At 41.7% G+C, this 24,352-nt stretch overlaps 1 protein-coding gene across 6 annotated transcripts in view; it reads left to right on the top strand.

Moving 5' to 3' along the window:
* FGF13 (fibroblast growth factor 13) overlaps positions 1-24,352 on the top strand; it is a 312,624-nt gene that overhangs the window by 181,265 nt on the left and 107,007 nt on the right. For 4 of the 6 annotated variants that reach the window (XM_065643581.1, XM_065643578.1, XM_065643579.1 and 1 more), the window contains one exon: positions 18,018-18,185. In XM_065643581.1, the coding sequence (XP_065499653.1) occupies positions 18,018-18,185 (168 nt within the window). Of the gene's footprint in view, positions 1-6,483; positions 6,508-8,424; positions 8,461-18,017; positions 18,186-24,352 lie in introns of those variants that run through there. The other 2 variants (XM_065643584.1, XM_065643583.1) reach the window with 2 other exon arrangements.

Here is a 24,352-nt window from a genome sequence, read left to right as displayed (position 1 = left end):
CATGCTGCGCATAATTCACACTTTACAGTGAGTGTATTCATTGGCCTGAGCCAAATGGACAAGGTAGAAGACAAAAGAACAGAGTTTAAGAAATTATAGCACAGAGAAGGACTAGAAGCCCCAAAGGCCTCTCCTAGATTGCTCTGCTGTCATTCTTTGCTGAATGATGAAGAGGGTGTGAAAAATGATTGGCACGTTTTTCAAGCATATTTCACGTCTTCATCTTCGCAACTGTAGAGCTTTGGACTTAAAAACCCTTGGACTGAAGGAGGAAGACTGGCATAGCAGTTAAATGTGTGCTTCCAGGGGCAGATTTTGGACCTTTTGCTTTAGCTATAATGAGCTGACAAAGTTGTCATTAAATGGGTGAGTATAGACCACTGGTAGCTAAAATCTTGCACTGAAAACTGGAGATTAAAATATATTGTTTCTAGTAATCGCTGTGGTAGACAGTACAGCAGTCTGCTCCTCCTGTGGAATCTGCTAGTTAAGTGTCAGAACAGGTGAATGTTGTGAGGGTCTGTTATGTGTTAGCATCCATAGTACAGGACAAAAATGTTGGTCCCAAAATACAGCAGGAGTAGAGAGACGGACTCCTTCAGGGGAAACAGTCATGACTATGGTAGGGAAGGACTGGTGAGGAGTCTAGAGTTTTGCATTATTTAGGTAACTCTGGCAAAAAGAAAATGGTTTTCAGCATCATCTTGTTCTTCTCCAAAACCTGCTGCTGTCATTTCTCGTCTGCTCTCACCTTGGTCCTTCTGGGCTTCTGCAGGGATGTGACCAGCAGTGTCGGGCAAAGGGAGTGAGAAAGGCACAGCCAGGCAGGGACTGTTACCTTGGCTTCAGTCAATTCAGATGGAATTTCATCTGCTGTGGTAGCATTTACTCAATAAATATAAGCTCGTAGTAGAGTAAATAGAATATAGTTGGTCAAATAATAGCCGGCTGCTGTCTGGAGCACGGTTTGTCTGCTAGCCTCAGTTGCCTGATGTGTTTTAAAAGGAGGACTCTTGTCTGTTAGTTGGTTACTAACTTTGAATAACTGTATTGGACTGGAGCTCATATTTATCAAAGAATATGTCTCTCTCTTGCTGAAACTCTTGCAGTATCACCTTATACATCTTTTATGTATTGGCATTTCTTGCATTTGATGTTTTTGCTGTGAAGGGAATGGGAGTGTTGGATTCAAGGAATGCTTTGTAGTTTTGGCAGGATTATTTTCTGTGACATTTTTTTTTCATTTGTTCTGAATCAGGGCCCATTTCTGAGTTTCTTAGGAAATAATTTAGGAATAAAAATGCATTTTCTTAGTCTCATTAACTCAAAACTTTGTGAAGAGTAATACTTGTACTGCTGTTAGGACAAGATGAGGGAGCTTCTTCATGATATAGTGCAAGTCATTACAAAACAGTAGTTTAAAAAACAATTCAAGGGAAACATCCTTCCTTAGAAAAAAAAAATCCCCTGGTGAACATTAGTTAAAATATTTATACTAACAGTCATCTGCATCGAGCAATTGCTTATGGTTTAATGTTATTCGTGAATTCAAAATGCCTCCTTATTCTTGTGTATTCACTGAAGGTGGCACATCTGTTGGAAATCTTCCATGATTTGTGAGCATTTACATCAGCATCTGGCAAGAAAGTCAGTTGTGAGAGTGAGGAGGAATCTGCTTTCAGAGAGGTTCATTTGGTTGCATTTGCAGCATCAAATGCCCCATTTGGAAAGAGAAGGACCACCTTGATCTGACTAATTTGATCAGTATAATTTGATCTGTGACCGCGGAACGTTTGATCTATAATTTAAAAAGCAGGACTTAATCAGCGTGGTCGAGGGGAAAAGCAGGAAGTTAGTGCAGTGGGTTAGTCCGGTGGGCAGTGAGATGTGCCATGGAGGCATTTGTTCAGATCTGAGGATTCAATCCACCTGGAGATGCTTGTCCAGACTCTATCCCCTTGCAAATCCTTTATGTTCTGGGCCTCCTGCCTCTGCTGCCTTAGGGCAAGGTGGCTCCAGTCAGCTGTGACATCTTACTGCTTCTTGATGGGGATGCAGAAGAAGATGGGGCTGCTCTGTGCTTTGGCCGCTCTCGATGGAGAGAGATCATGGAGGGAAGGGGGAGTGTCCAGCAAAAGTAATTTCAGAGCAGCAAATTGTTCCAGGGAAAGCACACTGGCAGCTTGACCAGAAGTCCTTGTTGCTGCCATAATTAAATAAATAAGCAAGCAATTAAATAGAAACTGTGGCAGCCTCGGAAGCGAAACGGTCCCCTGCCTCCCTCCTTCCTCCCCCTCTCTGTCGCTGGCGGCAGAGCAGCACTGCAAGCTGGCTGCATTTCACATGAGATGTGGCTAAATTTCGCAAGAAAAAAATATCCAGAGGGACAAGATGCGCTGCTCTCATTTCTGACATCTTAAGCTTGTCACAGACGCCGAGCCTGTTTCACCCAACATGATTATCTCTCCCTCTGTCAAGGAGGCAGATGCCTCAGCTAGGAAAATATCATCCCTAGCCTGTCATCTGGATTCTATAAATGGAAATAGGCCTTTGCAAAGCCAAAAATTATATTTAGTTGCAACTATGGGGGGAGGAAAAAAAAAGAAGAAGAAAAAGAATAATTAAAAATCCAAACCCTTCAGAATTTTGATAGGAACAACAAAGCACTTGGGTTAGCCCTAATCATCTGCAAATGTTCATGCATTCATTAAATGTAGACTGCATAAATAGAAGTTATTCTTCTGTCACTTCTTTTATCTCTACCTAAAGCACTCGCTTGCCCGTCAGGTTTCTGTGTACAAGACATAAATATTCAGCTTTTTCTGGAATACTTTTACCCGGTATTTGCTTGTTTTCATCTAGACTCTCCATATGCCAGCAGCAGGAAAATGCTGTGAGCTGGCGGTGTGCGTTTAGGTGATTTAGCCTTGCATAGCCTGCAAAAGCCTTATCTGACCAGGACTTATTAGCCCTGAGATCAAGAGTGAGGCAAAAATAAATCAAAATCTTGCTGGTTTAGGTATGAAGGAAATTTAAATGTTTTCCATGCTGCAGGAGCAACTCTTATGTGTCGTGTTACTGCTCTGTGGGATAGGCAAGAGTGGCTACAAGAGATTAGTTATTAAAGTTCAGGTTTTAATAGCTTTCAGTGTGTAGTGCTGACTAAGCAGACTGAGCTGCCAGTGTTTTAAAGGCCATTCAGGAGAAATCAGGGAGGCATTTTACAGAGTGTGTCTCTAAACACAAAGCTGGGTCAGCCAAAAAATGTGGACTTGTCTAATTATTTCAACATGGGGGAAAAAGTGTCCTTTTGAATTTTCTACTTGTGTAGAAAGTGACAAATTTGGTTTCAGGCAACTCCCACTCCCCATTTTCTTGTTGGCCGAGTTTCTTCACGGCAATCAAATGGGGATACAATAAGTCTGTGCAGTGCTGCAGGAACGTGTGCGGTGCCGAGTCTGCCAGGTGTAGGCACCGTCGGGGGTACGGCATGGTGATTCCCACAGTGGGGTACCTGAGATGGAGAAGTAGGGGTGAAGGAGGTGTGGGGAAAGCCAGGGTGCTTTTTAGTTCTTTCAAGTTTGATTGGGGCAGAAAGGGTGATAAAACATCTAAAATTTTCCCTTGACTGTGCTGGAGCATCCTTGTTGGATGCCTGGAAGCGAGGAGGCTGTGAAGACGCTTTGTGCTGGTCAGTCTGGCATCGTAGGGCACCCATTTCCCAACTGCTCTCCACCAGAGGTGTCTGGCCCTACGATGGTTGTAATCAATTAAATGAGAGCTGCAAAGGCTCCTTAATTTACGCATGGGCTTTGAGATCAAATTAAAGTCCTGTGTCCTCTCACGGGGCTATGAAAACCCAGCTGAAGCTTTCAATGAAGCAGGATTTTGTTTGTTGCTGTTGCTTGTTGGGGATGTGTCCTCAGCAGGGTGGAGGGTGATTCCCAGGAGGAGGTGAGCACTTACATGTGTGTTATCTATGGGCATCGAAACCTGTGCAAAGGCAGAGGGAAGAGCACAGCAGTGGGCACTTGCTGCAGCCTTTGCAAATGTTGGTCCAGCCTATTCAGGTGTATCTGGGGATCTGTGCAGAGCTCTCCATTATCAAAGGGGTCTTTGAGAGCACAGGTGAATTAATTGCAAAAGGCCTGGTGACATCAAATCGAAGCATAATTGCATTCGCTGTCTCCTCCAGGAGAGCAGGAATGTTGACATGCAATTAGTGATGAACCACTCTTGATATTTTGCCCTTCTTGCTCTAAAAACATGTGGAGATCACAGATGGTCAGGACCCTGCTTTTTAATTCTCATCCTGAAGAAGTCTGCTGTTGCTCTTGAGGCCCTGAATTTGCTGGCTTCCAGTGTGGGTGTATTGCTGTTATACTTCCACAGGTTCATTAGCAGATATTTGTGTGTTTGCTTTTCTCCTCCCTCCTTCCCTTTCCTCTCTCCTTCCCACCACTGTGATTGCCTGGCCTTCAGTGGAATATGACTGCTATTTGTTACTTCTCTTCTCTACCCAGCGGCTGTCATTTCTATTTATTTTAGTATTCTAATTTCTGTTTTAGGATCAAAAAGAAAATAACATTGACCAAAAGGAATTAGAGGTAATAACTTTTTCAGAGAACTAAGCCTTTGAAAATTAATTTTTTTGTTCAGTTTAATTTCATGGGTGCACAATTTCTATTAGGCCAATTGGTTTGCAATAGCTGTAAAAAATATTTATTTTAAGTCTTGTAATGTGTTATTTATGAATGCATTATAGTTATAATGATTCACTTACAGGACTATTGTGACAACAGCACCTTATCTTAAAAATTGGAATTTGCAATATGAAATAGTTAATTAACAATAAGAAAGAGAACAAACTGAGAAGGTGCATACAAATTGACAGCACTAACAGAGTAATAGCCAGGCTTTATATGGGTTTGAGTCATGTAGAAACTGAGAAATCCTAATGGGGAAAAAAGACTTAACTTCTATAGAAACTTGGAAATTAGTCTGGTTTCTGCAAATCTCATCTGTCATAACATAATCATTGAAAAACTCCTTAGACTTTGCAGACCTGATTCAGAGAGAATTACAGCGATAAAATAAATGTGATCCATCACAACTGTGCAAAGACCAGTGGATAACTTAATCCTGTGTGGGACTTACTTGGGAGTATCAGAATACGTTTGCCAGATGCAAGATAAAGTCAAGTAAATATTTAAAACTGTAATCATGCCACAGCATGTTAGAGGATAATAAAAGGCACTGAAAGGGAGTTAAATGCATTCAGTTTAAACAGATCATTTAAATGAAGGAAAGCAGAGATGCAATTTTATATCTAGATGCAGTGTTCACCTAACGAGAGAGGTGGGAAGGACAGGCAAACTCCTGTGGCTGCTGAGAAGTGGTAGAGACTCTGGTGGGCTATATATACTTTACCATCCATTCTTTGTTTTCAGCATCAGTTTTCTGTGACTTTGCAATCATGGTGCTTCTATGCTATGTGTTGACAGTCCTTTTCCTGCATGGAGTATGTGATGCTACGGAGTTTTGGTTAATGCTTGGGTAAACTCCATATTGTCAGGGCGCAGCCAGTGTGTAGCTGGGTGCTGCTGAGTTCACCTGGGCTCAGGAGAACAATTCGACACTGGAGAGCACTGGGTTAAACACCTGTTTCATGCAACTTGTGCTTGTTTACATTTTTACCCTCCAAAAGCTCCTGTGGAGCTTTTAATTAATAACTTCACTTCTTGTCTTCTGGCTATTTCCTTTGTTCTAGCTGGTTGGGTGATGGACATCTACTGAAAGAGATGAATATTGGGGCTTTGGCCTCTTTCTGCCTAAAACTTCAGCCAGATTCCCGTTGTTTTCAGTTTTTCTGAGAGTAAATAAATGAGATGCAGTGAACATACAATGTGTCAGCTCTCCACGCAGTTTCTGTTTTGCTCACCCATAGCTATTTCAAGTGCCCTTCTAGGCAACTGCCCACAGCGGGACACTTTGTCTAGACATGATGTGAAGCTGAAGCCGTTAGTCAGACACTATTAATATATGATATGCAAAGCATTCCTGGAGAGAAATTTCAGCGCAGATCTGTCAGATATGGCCGAGGGAAGCTCTCTTTTGTTGTTTTACCTGGTGGGAGAGAATGACTTCTGATGGGTAAGGGCAAGGTTTGAGCCCCAGCGTCACGGCAGCCCGACCCAGCACGGCTGCGGGAGCTCTCCGGTGGTTGAGTCAGCCCTAGTGGCAGCTCCTCAGCTGTGAGACGCAACAATTACAGTGATAATTCAAGTCAGAGAATTGACAGAACCGTTTAATGTATGTGAGAGTGACAGTGAGTCATCTCCGATCATTGTGTTTAGCAGCCTGGAGATCCACAGACACCCAGGACAGCCTCAATCTCACATCTGCATGACAGCTCAGGACAAGGAGAAGCAGCTCAAAGTCACTGTCTTCTTCCTTCCAGAGAGGGCTTCAAGTGGGTTTGATCCCAAAAGACCAAGGCAGTGAGAGGTAGGACCTTCATACAGAGGGGCTTGGAGGGTGGGGTGGCATATCTATTATCTGCAGCCTTTGTCCCCTTCTCCTTAGTGTGGTGGCAAGCTAGTGCATGTGACAGGGAGCACATTAGCGTCTCTGGCATGAAATTAATAGTTAAAGGCAGACTAAAATGCTAATAAAGTTTTGCAAAAATCTCTTCAGGATTTCATTTGAGGAGCAGAGTACATTGGTAACGTGGAAGTTACAGATTGGTGCATTTAAAAGTAATAGGAAAGATAGATTTGTTTTCAATGTGCAAAAATGTTGTTTCTTAAATGAATTCTGTGAGAACCTGTTAAAAATGTATTTTGTGTTCTCCAGCATTCACTTAAAATGCAAGTGGAGTTGTGGGGGCTAATATTAGAAATACCTTAAGTGCTTATGTGGCAAACAAGGCAAGGAACGATAGAAAGCCTCCTACCACTGGTGATTAGGAACTGTACAAATGCTGCTGAGCACACAGTTTGCAAAATTGAGCTGTCCAAAGTAACGCAAAGCTTGGTAATGAGTGTTTGCAGGACCTACATACTCGAGCACTTGTTTTGACAGTTGTATGGGCCAAACATTCAGCTACTGCAAATCGCTCTGAAGCTTTTCTTGGTGTTTTTTGTTTGTTTGTTTTTCTGTTTAACTGGAGCTGGTGTGAATCCACAAGTTGCAGACATTTACAGCAACAAAAAGTCATTTCCGTGTTTTAAAGTTTTTGAACCAACTTCCAGAATAAATGTTTTAATTTATTTTGAGCTATGTAAAGGCCCAGTAGGCATAAATACGGTAATGAAATGAAATAGTGACTTGTCTGTAGTATGGATGGTTTCAAAGCAGTACAGAAAGTGATCGTGGTATGCCCAGAGGCAGACCCTCAGCTCTAATCTACGGTATGCAATGTCCTTACTTAGTTTGGAAAGAGTATCTTTTTCGTATTCTGAAATAAAGACTACTTGCTACATCTTAAACACTAGAAGCAAATTTATAGCTCAGTATTGAAACATACTTTTTTCTAAGAAAGACATTTGTCTCTGCTAACTTTGATAGTGTTATAAGCTAGGGGACTGCAGTATTCACTTCATGCACTGGAACGTGAAATGTGATGTGGTGTTTTTTTTTTTTCCTTAGAGCTCTGCTGTGTTTGCTGCCTTGGGTTACTTTTATGTCATTTGCAGTGCTGAACGCCAATGTGAGCATATTACGCAATGTAGTGTAAAAAAATGTATATCTAAATGCAATGAACTCCACTGTTATTTCTGCTTTAAGAGAACAGCCTTATTTGATCATTTTGATTTCTGAAGAAGTCAATTCCAAATAGTGTATTGCAATTCAAGTGTTTACGAGCGCACATATGTGTGTTGCTGCTGATGCTGCTGCAGAGCCATCTCCCGCGGCTGGCAGTGGATGGTGGCTGTGCAAGCTCAGGTAGCAACAGCCACCCAGGCATGGAGATCACCTGTAGCTACATCTGAATTTCATGTTAACTTAAATTGAGCCTGTCCTGAGATGTCTCCAGGGATGGGGCATCCACCATCTGTCTGGGCAACCTGGGCCACTGTTTCACCACCCTCATTAGAAGAAATTTCTTCCTCATGTCTAGCCTGAATCTCCCTTCTTCTAGTTCAAAACAATTACCCTTGGTCCTGTTGTAACAAGCCCTTCTAAAAAGTCTGTCCCCATCTTTCTTATAGGCCCTTTTTAAGTACTCGAAGTCCACAACAAGGTCTCCCCAGAGCCTCTTCTTCTCCAGGCTGAGAGGCTCTCGATACCACCTCTGTGTGTACGTGGGATAGGTTGGCTCCTTCATTTTGGGGAGCCAAGAAGTTCCTGCTCATCCGTTGCCCGCCCACAAGCCAAGGAGAAGAAGAGGGATGCTGAGACATCTCCCTGCAGAGTCTGCCTGGAGAGCGAGGAGCTGGTGGCTTCATGTTTGCTGAGGTGAAGTTAGCTCCAGTTCAAAAGTTGTCTGTTCAGGCTGGCATAACTGAAATGGGCAGTGAAAGTCCTCCTCGTGTGCTCCCTGACCTGTCAGATTGGTGTTGTTAGCTGAGCTGCTGCACATTGGTTGTTCACAGCAAGGCAGCGAGATCCTGCCGGTTCTCGTGACCCAGTGCTGATCACCTGTCTCACCTTGTCTTTCACATGGTCTAACAGCTGTCTCAATGGATTGAAAGATACCGCTTTAAACATAAAGTAACAATACAACATTTAAAGCCGTGCTTTATGAAAATAATTGTAATTCTGCCTGCTAGTGGATGTGCTGCCTGCTGTGTGGAAGTACCACAATACCGTACGAAAGAAAGTTGTTGGGTAGTTGGGAATGATCTCAATACACAGAACATGTAGCTGGACTCTACAAGCATGATCATTAAGGTAGACAGTAACAGGAAAACAGGTAGTTTAATCTTTTGCTAATTTGGCTCGGTGCTGATTAAATTGATTAACAGTGAAAAGCAAAACCCCTCAGTGTATATGCAGCAAGTGCTTTGCAGTTACACTGCGTAACAGTGATAGCATAATTGCACATGGATTTCTGTAATGTCCAAAGGGATTTAGTAAGTGTAGAGAGGGGAAAAATATTGTCAAGTACAATTGCTGCGCCTGTGTCAAGTGAAGGCTCCTGAAACATGGTCCTTTATTTCAGGAAAGGCAGGGGGAGAAATGCAGTCATACAGTTGCACATCATTCTGAATCGATACACTGTTTAGGCAGATATAATGACTTAACACTTTACAGGCCAGATCAGGAAAAGAAAAAGCTGGCTCATTGTCAAATTATTTAAGGTGCGTTATTCAGTCGCAGTGTTGGCAACCTGGATGTTTGAGCTTTCCCCTGGCTGAATGGGGAAGCTGTTCCAGCAGTGTCTTCTGCAGTAGGTAATACACTGGTAACTAGAAATTACGGTGTAGGCAGAGTTTTCTTGTGGTTGAGTCTCTGTTGAGGCTACAATTGAATAATATTTTTCAGGGTGAATAAGTTGCTGGAAATTTTTGGGGGTTGCATCCACTTGTGGATGGAGGTGAATTTAACTAAAGCTTTAGTCCAAGAAAAGAATGTGTGAAAAAGTTGCAGCTTTTTGACTGTTCTAAAAATGAAATGTTTTGTGTATGTATGCATTTGTATTTACAGAAACCCAGCTTGTAGAAGCTTAACTTTTAACTTGTTGAAAATAACGTCCACTCTTAAAATGAAGAAGAATATTAATTTCAGGTTAAATTAGATTTTTTTTAAAAAAATATTTTCTGAAATTATATTTCTGATACATATTATATATATATCATCCAGCAACTGTGTGTGTAGCTCTGGTCAAAGCCGCTTGCTACTTTGGGCAGCGCTGCTGAACCAGAGCAGCATACAGGGGTCTGCCGCTTCCCAGGGCCACGGGAACACGCTGAGCTCCTCTCTGTGTCACGCTGAGATTTTTTGCTCCTGCTGATTAGTTTTCTGTGCTTTGCTTTGGAAGATTTCCTCTGAGGCCATTTCTCAGAACGGCTCTTTCTGTAATGAGTTTGGATTTTAAAACACGCCATTTCTTGCCTCCTTCTTTTTGTTAATCCACAGTAAATGAGGCAAATAATTGGGACGTGTCACCTGTCTTTTCATGAATGGTGCTTCTGTTTTTGTCCCCTTCTTCCAAGTGAAATGCCCAAGAGCTGAAGTAGTGGAGAGTCCCCGAAATAGAGTCTTAGTCTATTGTACTGCTGCTCATCTCCTGTTCCCCAAGAGGTGTGGCTGATCCTTATTTCAGATTTTCAGGAATGATCCAGTCTTTTATTTGAAAATTTTGTTGCCTTTTGCAGGCTTCTATTCTTTATTCTACTCTTCCAGGATGATTTCTGTTAGTTCTTTGTGGTTTTGTTTTTCTTTTCTCCCCACCACTAGGGAAATTTACGTCTCCTTTTGTAGCCCTGCTGTTGTCAACAGATGCTCTATAAATAGGAAGAAGAAAGCTCCAGGCATTCCCACTTCTCCTGATTTCCTGTGTCTTTTGAAACTGTTCTTCTAGCTCCAAATAGGGCTAGATGAATAATTAAATTCTTATTAAAGTTACGTTGTACAGGAGCATTCTAATATTTTATAAGTAGTGAACTGTAGTTCTCCAAAACTCTCTCAGAATTTGTTAGTTGCCCACTCATTCCTGGACCTTCCTAACAGCTCTCTTGCCACCTCCTCTGCTTCCCTGATTTTTCACCACACTGCAAGAATATTCTCTTAGAACCAGTGGCATTCCTTGCTTTTTCTCCCAAACTTTTCCAATGGAGGAAAACATAAGTTCTCTGTGTGACTCTGAGATATTCTCTGCATTGAGCTATTCAGAGTGGGTATGGGGTTAGGTTGGGTGAGGGGTGTGAGCAAGTTCTCGTTTCCATCTGGTCCTGCTTCCCATCTCCTCTTCTTGTCGCCAAGGCTCCCTTCCTTGTGTCTTTGCAGCAGAAAGAGGAACGATTGATCCACAAGCTGCATGCTGGTGCATTAGGTGACAGCCTGATCTGAAGATGCAACATCTTTTGGTGGCTGTGTCATTTGGATGGGTTATCTTCTGAGGCTGACCCAACAGATCCTGCCATTTTGGTATCCCCTCTTGAGCCAGCCCCTGTTTCTCCATGAAGTGTCCCCAGTAATGTTCTGGTGTGCTTACAGCTCTGCCCTATGCTGGTCTGTGTGCCTGTTGCTCTTGGATACACACACTCCAGCAAAATGAATAGTACACTGTAAATTACTATCTTGTCTGCTGTGGTGCATGGAGCAACCCACCTGTTTGGAAAGCAGCCAGCTTGCGTGTATTTTAGTGGATGGGAAAAGCAGAAAGCCACTCAGAGTAGGCAAGGAAGCAATACTTATTCATTCAGTGGCAAGCACAGCAAAGTGGTGAACTGAGCAGCAGAGTTAAGTACGAGTGGGCACGTCTTGCATAGCAAACCTGCCAGTCCTGGTAGCTGGGAGGAGAAAGGCAGCAGGTCTGCACAACTGAGAGCAAATTTTGGATGTTATTTAGCCCTTGCTGAGCAGGAACGTGGGTTGACAGCACTGCCTGGCAGCACCTGCAGAGGAAACTGCAGTTCTCCCAAACCATAGTCTTGCATGTGGACATAGTTAGATCACGGTTATAGGCAGCTGCATCACTGAATAGTGGCCAGATTAGAGTTAATCAAAGGCTGTTTTTGCCTGGAATAGCTCGGAAATAAGGGTGGGTGCAGCAATGTCCATGCCCTTTCCACAGGGAAAAAAGGAGATGCACTTAGCAGAATTTATCAACAGTTTTTTATGTTGGATGTCGTTGTCTTTATTATGCACAAGGATCTAAATGCAGCCTTATCTTGGCTAGTCTTTTTAGAGGATAATAGTCTATTACTGCTAGCAGTTAATCCAATTACTCTTTTAGGTCAAGGGGGAGCGTTCTGTGCAAATATGTTTGGAAGATCTGAAAAAATTATTCTGTGTGGTTGACCCAAAGAGAGCATATTTCAGAATTTTTGAGCAGATCAAAAAGCTTAGAAATTCCTACACATACTGAAAGAAATGCATTCAGAAGGGCTGCAGGCTTTCAATTTTGGTTGCAAGACAATAGTTGCTTATTTTAAAAATGGAGTTATTTCACAATGGAAAGTAGTTTCAAATCAGAAAATAAAAACTATCTAAAATTGTCAGTGAAATTCTTTGATGTGTGGGTGAAAGCAGGGTTGTGCAGACCTTAAGAATTAATTCAGAATGAAATGTTTTGCCTAAAGCAGGTTTTAACTGCATCGTTTTGGTTCACTTTGTTCCTGGTTCTCTAATAAGGATTTTGTTGAGTGTATAGGAAGGAACTGTGCACTAACTAGTGATGATCCATCTAGAGCAGGGAGGAGCTCCATCTTGGAGAGGAGAAATCCACCCATGGATGAACTGGAACAGATTTTAGTGGAGTTTTTTCCTGCTTTCCTGGAGGGGAAGATGCCACATTTGATGAGCCAGACTGGATATTATGCTTTGCACAGGCTTGACCAAGCCCTGGGAGTAGGACTGTGACATTCCGTCACCTCGTACAGCCTTTTGCAGAGGGGATTTCTGCTCACGGCTTCATTTCCTTCTAGGAATGAGGCTACGAAGTAGGATTAGGATAAAGCAGAAATCTTTGGGGATGCTTATGCTGCAACCTCTGCTCGTAACTTCAGCAGTTTGGGGCTATTTGGATGAGATTCAAGCTCGCGTGGTTGACTGTGGCTGCTGCTGGGGTAACACTTCACTCGCGACCTTTCCTTCCTTCCCGTGGGTGGAGGAGGCAGAGCATGAGGAGGTGCTCGGTGAGCATTGCCGTTGTGTTTCACAGCACAGCCTGGTAGGCTGCAGCCATCATGCATCTGCTCCTGCTCTTATTTTTCAAAAAAAGAGTTGTATTGGGGGAATATTTTTTTACAACTTGCTCCTTTGTACTGAAGAGGAGGATTTTCTTCCCTTTGTGGATGCATGAGGCACTCTAACAATCTTCATGGCTTGAAGATCTAGTGTAGATGTTTTACTTCAGTCCTTCCACAATGCCAGAAAAAGTAATTTATTGTAGTATAAGTATTGTGAGGCTCACAGCCTGTAAAACTAACCAGACTAAGAAAAGTAAGAGAAATGAAGGAGGACAAAGGAAATGCATATTTCAGATAATGACCTGAAAGATCATTTAAGGAGAGAATGGATCCACAAAAGTGTAAAATTTTTGTGTTATATTGTGTCGTACATACAAGAACAACAACCTAACAGGAACATGGGGATTTATTTGGCCTGGATATTAATACGTATTTACCCTATGGTTGCTGCAGCCTTTAGCTAGCAGAACTGAAGCATCTCCATGTAAAATCGGGGGGGCGGAGGGAGCAGGAAGATGCTTCCTTATAGCTTTATCAAACTCTGAATTATATCAAAGATTATTCAGTTGGAACCTGAGCCAAGGCCTATGGACAGGGTTGATGTTATGGTTTCTGGGAATTCTAGATGGGACTGAAATGCAGTTGGACATAAAAGACAGACACAAACCAGCAAAGTGTTTAGTTGGTATGTTTATATAAAGTAAACATATTTGAATTTATCTTGAAAAACATCCTGTTGCCAGCAGTCATCCTAAAGATCACTTTCAGTAAGACTTATAGAAGGAAGGAATTTTGTTCCTACTGGATTGTTGTCGGTAATTTTTTTTATTATTGTAATTATTATTATTTTTTGTAAACTAAGCAATATGCTGCAGGGTGATATTTAGTGAATTGAATGTTCTTACATAGGAAACATAATAGTTACTACAGCTATTTTATGCTAACTGCTGAGCAAATTCCTCCCATGTACACATACTTGCCGTGTTTTTGGTCTCTCCATCAAATTGTGAGGGGAGGGTGCATGGAAGAAAAAACACATATATATATACTTTTAAGCTATGAATCTTTTCTTTATCAGCTTCCAACTGAGAACATGCAAGTTCTTTACTAGTATCTTAATCCCCTGTGTCCATGACACATGAAGTCTTGTCCCAGTTTTACTCATGGGAAGATGGAAATGTAGACCAGGGAGGTGTTCTACCTATGGGGATGGAGAGCACATTAGCACCTCAAGTATAACAACAGGATGACTCTGTGTCTGCCTTAAGCAATGTGGCCAAGGAAATGTAGATGTGCCTCAATGAAGGTTTCTTCTAACTGCTCTTGAGAACAGCATCCATGCGATGAAGTGAAGCTTGGCATCTGCTAGGCTTCTCCTGGGTCTTCTGCTGCCCTTGTTTAGCTTGCTGTTGGCTTGTGATTGCTACCCAAATTAGCTGATCTAAAGCTAGCTCGTGTATCCATGCATTACACAGAGGAGTGTAAGCATATCCCAGGTCCTGCAATTAGCAGAGTCTGTGGTGGAGGGAACAGCTGAGTAAAAACAGTCTTCTGCTCCACATAGTAACCACGGTAGTATGTAAATACTGCTTTGGATTTTTGTTAATTCCCTAAAACTTACAATTTCTCTCATACTCTGGTGTATGGCTGATTCTTTCCTAAGTGTGTTTTTTATCCCATTAGCTAAATCATAGCGGATTCCTGGTGATGTTTTTTCCTCTTCCAAAGTGCTTTTCACAGTCGTTTGATAACAATCCTTTCATGGTTTTGCACTGACTATTTTAATAACAAAAAAACGGGCATCGTTGGGTTTTTAAAGCTTTTTACATTAGATTCTGTGTCATTGAAATTTCCCTGTGGATTGGTTCTTGGGACCCATAATTGAGGTCCTGTAGCTGTGATTTCAGTGGCTCCATGAGGGTGTCTGGCTGTCATCGTAGCAGGGAAAATGAGGCATTGAGGTTAAGGGGTGTTCCTAGTTTTGTAATAAATTCTCAGCCTGACATGAGGCCATTCATCATGTTAACAAAAGGTTGTAGCTGTTCCCTTCAAAACACTGACATCAATTAAGTTATCCATACATCATTCCAGCATTAAAGCTTTATTAGAGCTGTGGTTCCTAGGTTTTGCTCCAGATGTCAGTGCTATGATGGTCCTCAAAACCAAGGCTCATTTGCACCCACGGTCCTAGATTCTAGTAACCTGATATGCTTTTATTGATTTCAGCATGTGCTTTGTTTATTATTGTGGTTGTCCTTGTGACTTATTCACATTTAAATAAATCTGTGTGTAGAAGGTGATATGAGTGACTGGTAAAGGACCAGTTATATCTCCTCTGCCTGTCTTAGTAAGCTTGCCCTGAGATGTGGTGGACCTACCTAATGATGTCAAGCAACTATTTGCCAAATATTTGATAAATGGAATCAGTCCATGGAGTTGGTTTGCAGATGCTACATGAGCCCTCTGAGCTTACAGAGGCTGAGAAATCAGCCCAGTGCCAAACGGCTCTTGTGGCTGGAAGAATCAGCCCTTATGCCATAACCATGGGTCATCACCAGTAGGTCCTTCTCCCCTGCAGACACTATTTAGCAGCTCCTCACCTGCTTTCTGCCTTTTTTTTTTTTTTTCTTCACTGAAGTAGCAGTCCAGCACCACACAGCATTGAACCTTCTGGGTAATTCTCTAAGCTCCTGCAGTCGAACGGGACTTCTCTGGAAGGGCTCTGCCTCTTGGAGGGTCAGCCCAGGGACATGCCCTTGGCCCACAGCTGGGTTTTTGACAGTGGGGCATGTTCTCCTGTGTGTCAGCCAGCTTGCTGGCAGGACGTAGCTGTGCATTCGCTCCTCTTCTGGCTATTCATGTGCCATGGCACACATTGTCCTTTAGCCCTGCAAAAGTCAGAGGGATGCGCCTGTAGAGCTCCCGCATCATTGATGTCGGTGGCACAGCTCGCTGGTGGCTTTATGCAGGTACTTGCAACAGCAGCTTCTTTCTGGTGTCTTTTTGGAGGAGTGACCCAGCAGGACTTGTTGGTCTTTGGCTTATCTTGGCTGTTGACTCTTTTTACTCTAATTGTTGACTCTTGGATGTTGACTCTAATTACTCCCAGTAACTGCCCTTCAGTCTCAGGGCTGTCAGTGTGTTTCGTGAACACATGTACCCTCCAAACAAGTCAAACTAATATTGTTAAGGGAGTGATTATCTGGCAACCCAGACCTTGTGCTCCATTGACCCACTGCTCTTTTTTGAACCACTTGTGCTTTCCCATTAGCTCGTGCATCCATTTTAATGACACCTTATATGGATTATTAGTGTGTGTTACACTGCATGTATTCTAATGAAGCAACAACTGCCAAGGTGCAAAGTGTCTCCTATGGATTAATGAGGTCTTGAAAGAAGGTGACTGCCCACTGTGAAAAGAAAGACTATCAAGTTGAATCACTTATTTATCACCTAGATGTGATTCTTGTTAGTATCATCCTTGGTAGGAGAGAAGAAATCAAGTGCATAAAAATGCAAGAGGTTCATATTTGTTTGAGGGAATCCAAAGGCAATTAAGCTAGTGAGGGGTCTAGAGAACAAGTCTTATGAGGAGCAACCGAGGGAACTGGGGCTGTTCATGGAGGGTGTTGGTCTCTTCTCCCAAGTAGCAAGGGATAGGATGAGAGGAAATGGCCTCAAGTTGCACCAGAGAAGGTTCAGATTGGATATTAGGAAAAATTTCTTCACAGAAAGGATTGTGAAGCAGTGGAACAGGCTGCCGAGAGCAGTGGTGGAGTCACTGTCTCTGGAGGTGTTTAAAAGACATGTAGATGAGGCTCTTAGGGACATGGTTTAGTGCCAGAGTTAGGTTATGGTTGGACTCAATGATCTTGAGGGTCTCTTCCAACCAAAATGATTCTATGATTCTAAATGTAAACCTGACAGTTCTTTAAAATGATTATACATTGGCAGATATTTAGGAAACAGTCAAATTGTTTGAACTAACGGCCAACACTTCTACACCCATATAAACTTATCTAGTGCATCTACTGTTGTAGACTAGCCTATCAATAGTTACTTTCCTGATTGTTAGAATTTTACTTTCCCAGGGTTTGGATTTTTTCTTTTTTTTTTTTTGGTGTGTGTGCTATAGGGTTGGAGAATCTCAGATTGGTTTTGGCTGTGGTTTTATATTTCTGCGTCATACTATAAATAACGAGTATTAGTTAGAGACCGTCTTTCAAAAAAGCATTTCATTTTTGTTCTTGAGAGATGATCTGTGCCTTAAAGCTGTAAGCCGAGGAATTTCACTATCTCTGCTATTAAGGCTTCACTTTTTAGATAGTGGAAAAGTGTTTCAATTCTTTTTAGTAATGTCTGAGGTAGCTGGAGCTTTCTATATGCTATATATTTTATCTTTTTACCATTTAATAGTTTGACCCTATCTAGAAAACATTTCAGGCTGCATGTCATTTATATTATTGATGGCAGTATTGATTTATAAGATCAACTTTAAAAAAAGAATTGCTGTTTTACAAGAAAATCATCAAAAGGATTATTGTGCTCTCTCTTTGCACATCTACTCTTCTGTCCATTGAAAATTATGATTGAGTCAAATGTCATTGGATTATCATCCTTGCTCTAAGGAACTGCGTATAATTACATATCCTGATACAGGGGTGTTCTTTTTGCTTTGGGAAGTAGATACAGTGATGTTGCGTTACTTGCAGATGTGGAATGATTACTTCCTGATGTTAACGTAGAGATTGCCTACGGCAAGGCAATAACAGCATGCTTTGTTTGCGTGTGTGTTTTTTTTTTTCTTAATCTGCATGCAGAATAGATATAGGTGCTAGAGAAGAATAAAGCAAAGACATAGGAGAGAACCCTGTTGCTTTTTGGAGCAGGATTTTATTCTACTGTTTATTAAAGCTGCATGAAAAAATAAAAAGCATTGATGTTTATGAGAAGTGTTGTTTATAAAAGTAAATATTTTCCCCACCCTTCTGCTACCATGACTAAGATACTTTACATTTTAAATTCTATTTTCTTTCCTATAAACATTTCTTCCCCTCCTTTCTTTCCCCCACCCTGACAGTATGTAGTTGATTTAATTCTCTAGATTGCTTTCCTCAAGCTCTAACTTGAGTTCATTTTGTTATGTGGTGACCACAGTTATGGATGACGCTCCCCCTGGCACACAGGAGTACATTATGTTACGGCAAGATTCGATCCAATCTGCGGAGTTAAAGAAAAAAGAGTCCCCTTTTCGTGCTAAGTGTCACGAAATCTTCTGCTGCCCACTGAAGCAAGTGCACCTCAAAGAGAACACAGAGCCGGAAGGTTTGTGGCACTATGGATCCATGTTCTGTTTGTTTCTTTTATTTTTATTTTTTCCATGTATGTCCCTAGAGTGTGCTGTGTGTTTTATAGCCTGTGTCAGTGCAGTGCAACTGATGCAGGCAGCGTGATGCACTCCATGTCCCCTTTGCTTGCCTGTTAGTGTCTGATCCAGCTATCACGGGACACTATAATATACGCCATGTACGATATCGTTCTAGACAAGAAGTGATGCTGCTTATTCTTAAATAAAGTGTGTTTGTTTCAGCTCTCATCATTACACACTGCCCTTTTTTGGCTGCCAAAAGTTGCTTGCTACTTAAAATGGCATAAATTCCTAGTTGGTTCTTTCCAGTAGCGTTTCTGAAGCTGCACTCTGCTGAAAATATGGCACTTAGACTCAGATTCAGCTTGTCCCCAGCACTTTTCACTCCATAAGGCTTCTGCATAGCGCTAGAGAATGCTCATGACAGCTGTACTTCAGAGAAGCAGGATGAAGTTTGTATGTAATGCACGCCCAGTTGCATTTTGGAAAATGAAATGCATGCAGAGCAGAAAAAAAAAAATAAGTAGAATGTTTTCCTTTTCAGATAAAGCAAAGGTATGGTCTCTTCTATAACGCTGTGTTTACTAATATGAAAATACTAATGAGGTATCTATATCTGTAACTTGTTTGTATAGTGTACATAAGATTAAGCTATTCTAAATTATATTTTTAAATATTTTCTCTAATCGTTCTGTATGTGTTTTACATTACTGCCTCATATTCCACATGGTAAGCCTTCTACTTTTTGCATAAGCTCCAGTATCTGCCAAGACAAATAATGCTACTGCTGGTAGATGTATTTTAAGATGAAATATTCAGGGCTGGATTCTGCTACAATTGAGTCTGCGGGAACAGCAAACTGAGCAGGTTGGAGCCCTTCCTCACAAATCACTTGCATTATTCTCTCTGTAATGATGGGCATTGGTTGCTGAGCTGTCACTATTAGCCCAAAATATTTCAGTCAATTGCTTTCTCCTGTTACGTACTCCAGATTTTGCATGAATGTTCTTTGCACCACTTCTAGGAGATATGTGTCTTTTATTTAAAAAGTATTTTATTGAAATAGCATTTCTTTCTCAACTCACCAGAAATATTAAGTCTGACACAAACATTGGTGTAAGGCGTGGGGAGGGGTTTTCTTCTTTCAGTGGTGATATAACTGCATATTAAAAATGGGGTTTGAAAACACAAAGTCTTAATTCTCCTCTTAGTTCTGGAGCTGACTTGATAGGAGCTGTGATTTCAGAATTCTGAACTCAATAAACATGAAGGAAATGTGAATCCCATAGCACTCTTCTGGATTAGTGAATATAATGCATTTCTTATTATCTGTCAGGATTTGTGTTGTTCGTGAGAAAATTGTGAGTACAGAACTGTTTGTGTCAGGCTCCTCTGGGAAGATGATGACAGCTGAGCTACTAGAGGTGCTCAGTATCCTTGGCAAGTGATATTTGGTGAGACGAAAGATTCCATGTAAGCCATAAAGAGAAGGGCCCCAAACTTGGCATCATTGACTCACAGGCTGTATTTCACTTTTTTCTCTGTGCTCATGTGAAACTCCAGAGGAAGCTGATGGTCATTTCAGTGGAACTTGACCTGGGAGCTGAATTCTTGCTGCAGACTAGCTCTTAGCTAGGTCTGATCATTTTCATTGAATAAATCAACAATTTACATGCTAATGGCATGTAATGTTCAAGAGGAACAAGGGAAGTGGAGTTGTATTGGGCCTTTTATCTCCAGAGCTGGAGTCTCCTGGGGGCACGGTTCCGTTCAATGCTGAGCAATTCAGGATCCACCGGGAGAAGCTTGCAAGGTGCAGGCTCTAAGTGAAGATCTGGGAAGCATCAGTTCTGCCGCATTGTCACCTGGAAGCCAACAGTTGCTCTTCTTCGGTTCTCCATAAATCTACAGACCATCTCTCTCCAACAGCAGCTGTGTTAATCCTTCCTCCATGGCATATGGTATTGTTAATCATCCTTACTGAAAATGTTTCGTTCTAAGAGGAAAGCTTTTTCATTCTTTACTGCAGTATATAAGGATGGATGAATGTCTCTTCCCCTTTTTGTCTCCTCCTCTCCTCCAACAATTTTGCATTACTAGACAGGGCACAAGAAACTGTGGCTGCATTGACTTATCCCACAACCATCTGAGTTGATGGAAATTCATAGGGGTATCAATTTTTGTTGTTGCCTGATTTCTTTATGTATTTCTGTGAAGGATGTTGCCTCTCTAGCATGGGAGGGAAGATCTACCTTTAAGAGTCCTTTTAGCCTCTCTCCAGCTTAAATTGCCTGGGTAGCATTTGTCTTTTTCTTCAAAATCTGTGAATTGCCTGGAAATGGTGTTTTAGACCCACTGAAAGACTGATGTGCGTCATCCTCAGAGGTTTGTTGGCATGAAGCTTGAAAAATTTTGAGTCTGAAATTGTCTGAACTGTGCTTTCAGTGCAAACACTAAAATAGTCTGCTGAAGTTAATGGAGCGGCTGAAACAAGCCCTACCTGAATACCTTCTAGTGTGAACCCAGCAGTTAACAGCTCAACTGTGAGGATGAATGAAAATAACCTGGTACTGTAGCATAATTTACCCATTTTTGAAGGTATAGGAAAGTATGGCAACTAAGAAGCTATTAGGAAAACTGAGTAAAATGTCACAATGGAAGTTTTATGGAAAATTGCAGACTTGAAAGATGCTGCAGAGTATAAAAATGAACCTTTTTTTTTCTGCCATGTAATGACATGGAAAGACATAGTAAATCCTGCGTGTTTCTGGCTTTGCAACTCTTTATCTAAATATTTCATTTACATGGTGGATTTCTCCTCTGCACTTCTTAACCACTTTCATACAAGGTTAATGCTTGGGGTATCTCATTTAACACTTCAGAATTTGGACTCCCTAAGCATGTGTGATGATACCAGGTAAAAGTTTTTTCCGGCTTTTTGCTGAGGTGTTTGGGGAACGTTCTACCATTTGCTGAAAGACTTAAATACCATCTCACTCTGGTATCTGAACAGGGTGGCCCATCATTTCTCGTATCTCAGGTCCATTCCTAAAAGCAAGAAAAGGAATGAGAAAATTAGATCCATGTTTCCTAAATTAACCCGTCTTGGTTTCTTCTCGTTTTCCTGATACCTTATCTGCCTGCTTGCAATGTCATCATTTTTCACAGCACACATATGCCTCAAATGCACCTTAGCAGAATAGGTCCAGGGCCAGTACGTTTGATATCAACCTGGAGGACACATACAAGGTCTTTGGTCTAGGAGGTCTAACAAGGCCAGTCTTTTTTTTTTTTTTTTTTTTAAGTGGTAGATGTGGAAGGAAAGAGGAGAACAATAGGAAATCACAACAATATTATTTTCAAAATGTGGAATTATTTTCCCAAAATGTGGAAATTTCCATTTGGGTCCAGTGCCAGCAGGGTGATGTCTGTCAGTTTGGATTGGAATTCAGATAGGGTGCTGCCTTTCCTAATGCTATGGGAAACATTGGACTAAGTTAAAAGATGAATTACTGCTTTATTTTACATCATTCCAGCTTTGTTTTGTCAAAGTCATTCTGCAGTTTACAATGTCATCGAGCTCTCAAGTGCAATAAAACAAGCAGACCTGACATCCTTACCTGGATGCTAGGTCCTGTGGGCATTGGGCATTGTTTACAATTACATCCAAGCAGCAGCAAAATACAGGGTGTTTTTGTAGCTTCCCTCAAGCCAGGAATATGCTGCTAGCAGGAGAAGGGCCATCTGAAGTACATTTTGCAGCTATTTGTTCTCTTAAATAGTTTAAACATAAGCTGCTGCTATCTGTATAAAACATGGTTACATAAAAAGAAGTCTGCTCCTGGAAAACTAATTTGAGTTGTATTATTACATCCAGAGGAGGGAACATAATGAGAGAAATGTTTTTTAAAAACACTCATTGGTTAGTCACAGTCACATAATCAAGAGTCTTGGCCTCTTGCCCACAGTTCTGTTTTCATGTGGGGGGGTTTTGCCCCCTTTTTTTTTTTTCTTTTTTTCCTTTTTTGGTAACATTTAGTCTCCCTCCAGGCATACATAACCTTTTTACACAGAAAAGCAGACAAGCATGGCAAAATATGTATTGGGGATGGGGAGAGGGAAATCTGGGATAGCAGCTGGTAATGAGGAAAGGCAGCTTTCCTCAACCAACAGGAAATCTGATTAGATAGAAAATGCTAAGGATGCTAATGCAAAACAAGCAGCCTTGCAGTTGCCCTTGACAATGGCTTGTTATCTTCATCCCTAGCAAAGGGGTGACTGGCAGAGCCAGTCCCGGGGGCGAGGAAAAGGTAGGACATTGAAGCACATCATGTGGGAGGCTGGCTTTTCCACCTCCTCCATGTGCACACGCGGTTTTGTCACCAGCAGAATTTCAGAGCCTTTATGTTGTCATACTGAATGTCCCTTTGGTGCTCCAAGCATTGTGTCACCACTGATAGTATTGTTACTTGGCACTCTAATTATACACTTTTCTTCTAGACCAAGTGAGTCCTATTAGCATAGCTCCCTCATTTAATTATGTTAATACATGTGCATTTCTGCATTTTAGAGGAGAATAAGAAAGAAGAAGGAGGAGGAGAACCTGTATTTGAAATCATGGAGAACTGTGAGAGGTTTCTTAACTTTATATATTGTTCAGAACTGAAAAAGACTTTGCATTCCAGTGGAGAATAATAGAGATGAGCCATGTGAAAGATAGGTACAGCTGCTGTGCCAGTCATGTTTGAGATGTCCAGACCCAGCACACTTGGCTGTGAGACACCAGTGAGGAGCTTCAGCACCTGTGCCATGGGTGCATTCAACCTCAGATTTAATCTGGACCAACAGCTGCCTGAGAGGAGCTCACTGGCTCCTTGAATGGGGTTCCTACTAAGATATATGACCCTACTTAGAAACTTTATCAGCATTATGGTCCCTTGATACTAAATTTAACACATTTCCTAATCCTACACGATGTTTTTCATCATGTTGTCTGCTTTCAGTGGAGGTGAAAAGTGAAGACTTGGTATCCTATTTGCCAAGGCTTTTGCCAAGGGGAGTATTTACCCCTTTCCTGCTGCAGCTAAGCTGCCTGGCCCAGAGTAGTTCATCCCAGGGAGGGAAGGAGTGAGGCCAGGCAGTCTGGTATTGCCTGGAGTTGGACCCTGCAACCCTCAGTGCACTCATCATCATCCTTTCCCTCAGCAAAACCTTGTTCTTGAACTTGGATTTTGCCAGCACATCCTGAGTCCTCCCATGGGGGATGTGAAGCTTTCACCTTGCCTTGTTCCTGAGTACTGGCAAAAAGAAGGAAGGAGCAATGTCTGAGCCTTGTCCAATACTAAATGGAAATAAGCTCTAAATCCTGTCTGTCTGGATATATGTGGAGTTGCTGCAGCTATGGGACTATAACTGTCCTGAAGGATCATCTAAAAGGAGTGACACAGACCACAAAAGCCAAAGGTCTGAAGCTGTCACTGTTAAAAAGGCTTTTTTCCCCCCGAAGAGAAAATGACTTTGACTTGAGTGATTAAATGATAACCTTCTATTTCAGGACATTGGGAAGCAGTGGTGACAACTGCACTCTTATTTTCTTCAGATGCTTAGTACATAAAGCAGGATAGTTCAGTCCTGTAAGTGGCTGAGCCCTCTTGCCCTGATCCTCCAAAGCCTTTAAGCACATGATTATCTTTAAACATGTGAGTGCTCCCAGCAGAATCAAAGGAGTTGGGATGTATTTAATGAGCTTACCTGAACACAGACTGGGCCTGGCTCAGGTTCAGACTCAGACAGTGAAAATCCAGAGTAATTCCACCAAAATCCAAAATTCACTCAATATTTACTTGTCTGCAAATGAGATCAGAACCCCCACATAGAGTTTAATTTGGTATCTTTTTTCTTACTCCCTTAGGAGTTTATATGGTCCTTATTGCCACAACCATTCATGATTGAACATGCTTGTCCCCATAGCGCTGCTGCGCAGTAGCGAAAATTACTGTTTCCTGTTATAAAGAAGGAAGTGAAGAATCTGATTCTCAAAACTATTTGGGCATCTCAGCAGCAGCAGTAACAAAAACACTGGCTCCTGAATCAGCTGAGCACTAGGTACCTAACTGTTATCTTT

This window comes from Caloenas nicobarica, chromosome 12 (genome assembly GCF_036013445.1).
Source record: "Caloenas nicobarica isolate bCalNic1 chromosome 12, bCalNic1.hap1, whole genome shotgun sequence".
NCBI classification, from domain to species: domain Eukaryota; kingdom Metazoa; phylum Chordata; class Aves; order Columbiformes; family Columbidae; genus Caloenas; species Caloenas nicobarica.
The sequence above is the reverse complement of the archived record's forward strand: the minus strand, read 5'-3'. Positions and strand labels throughout refer to the sequence as shown.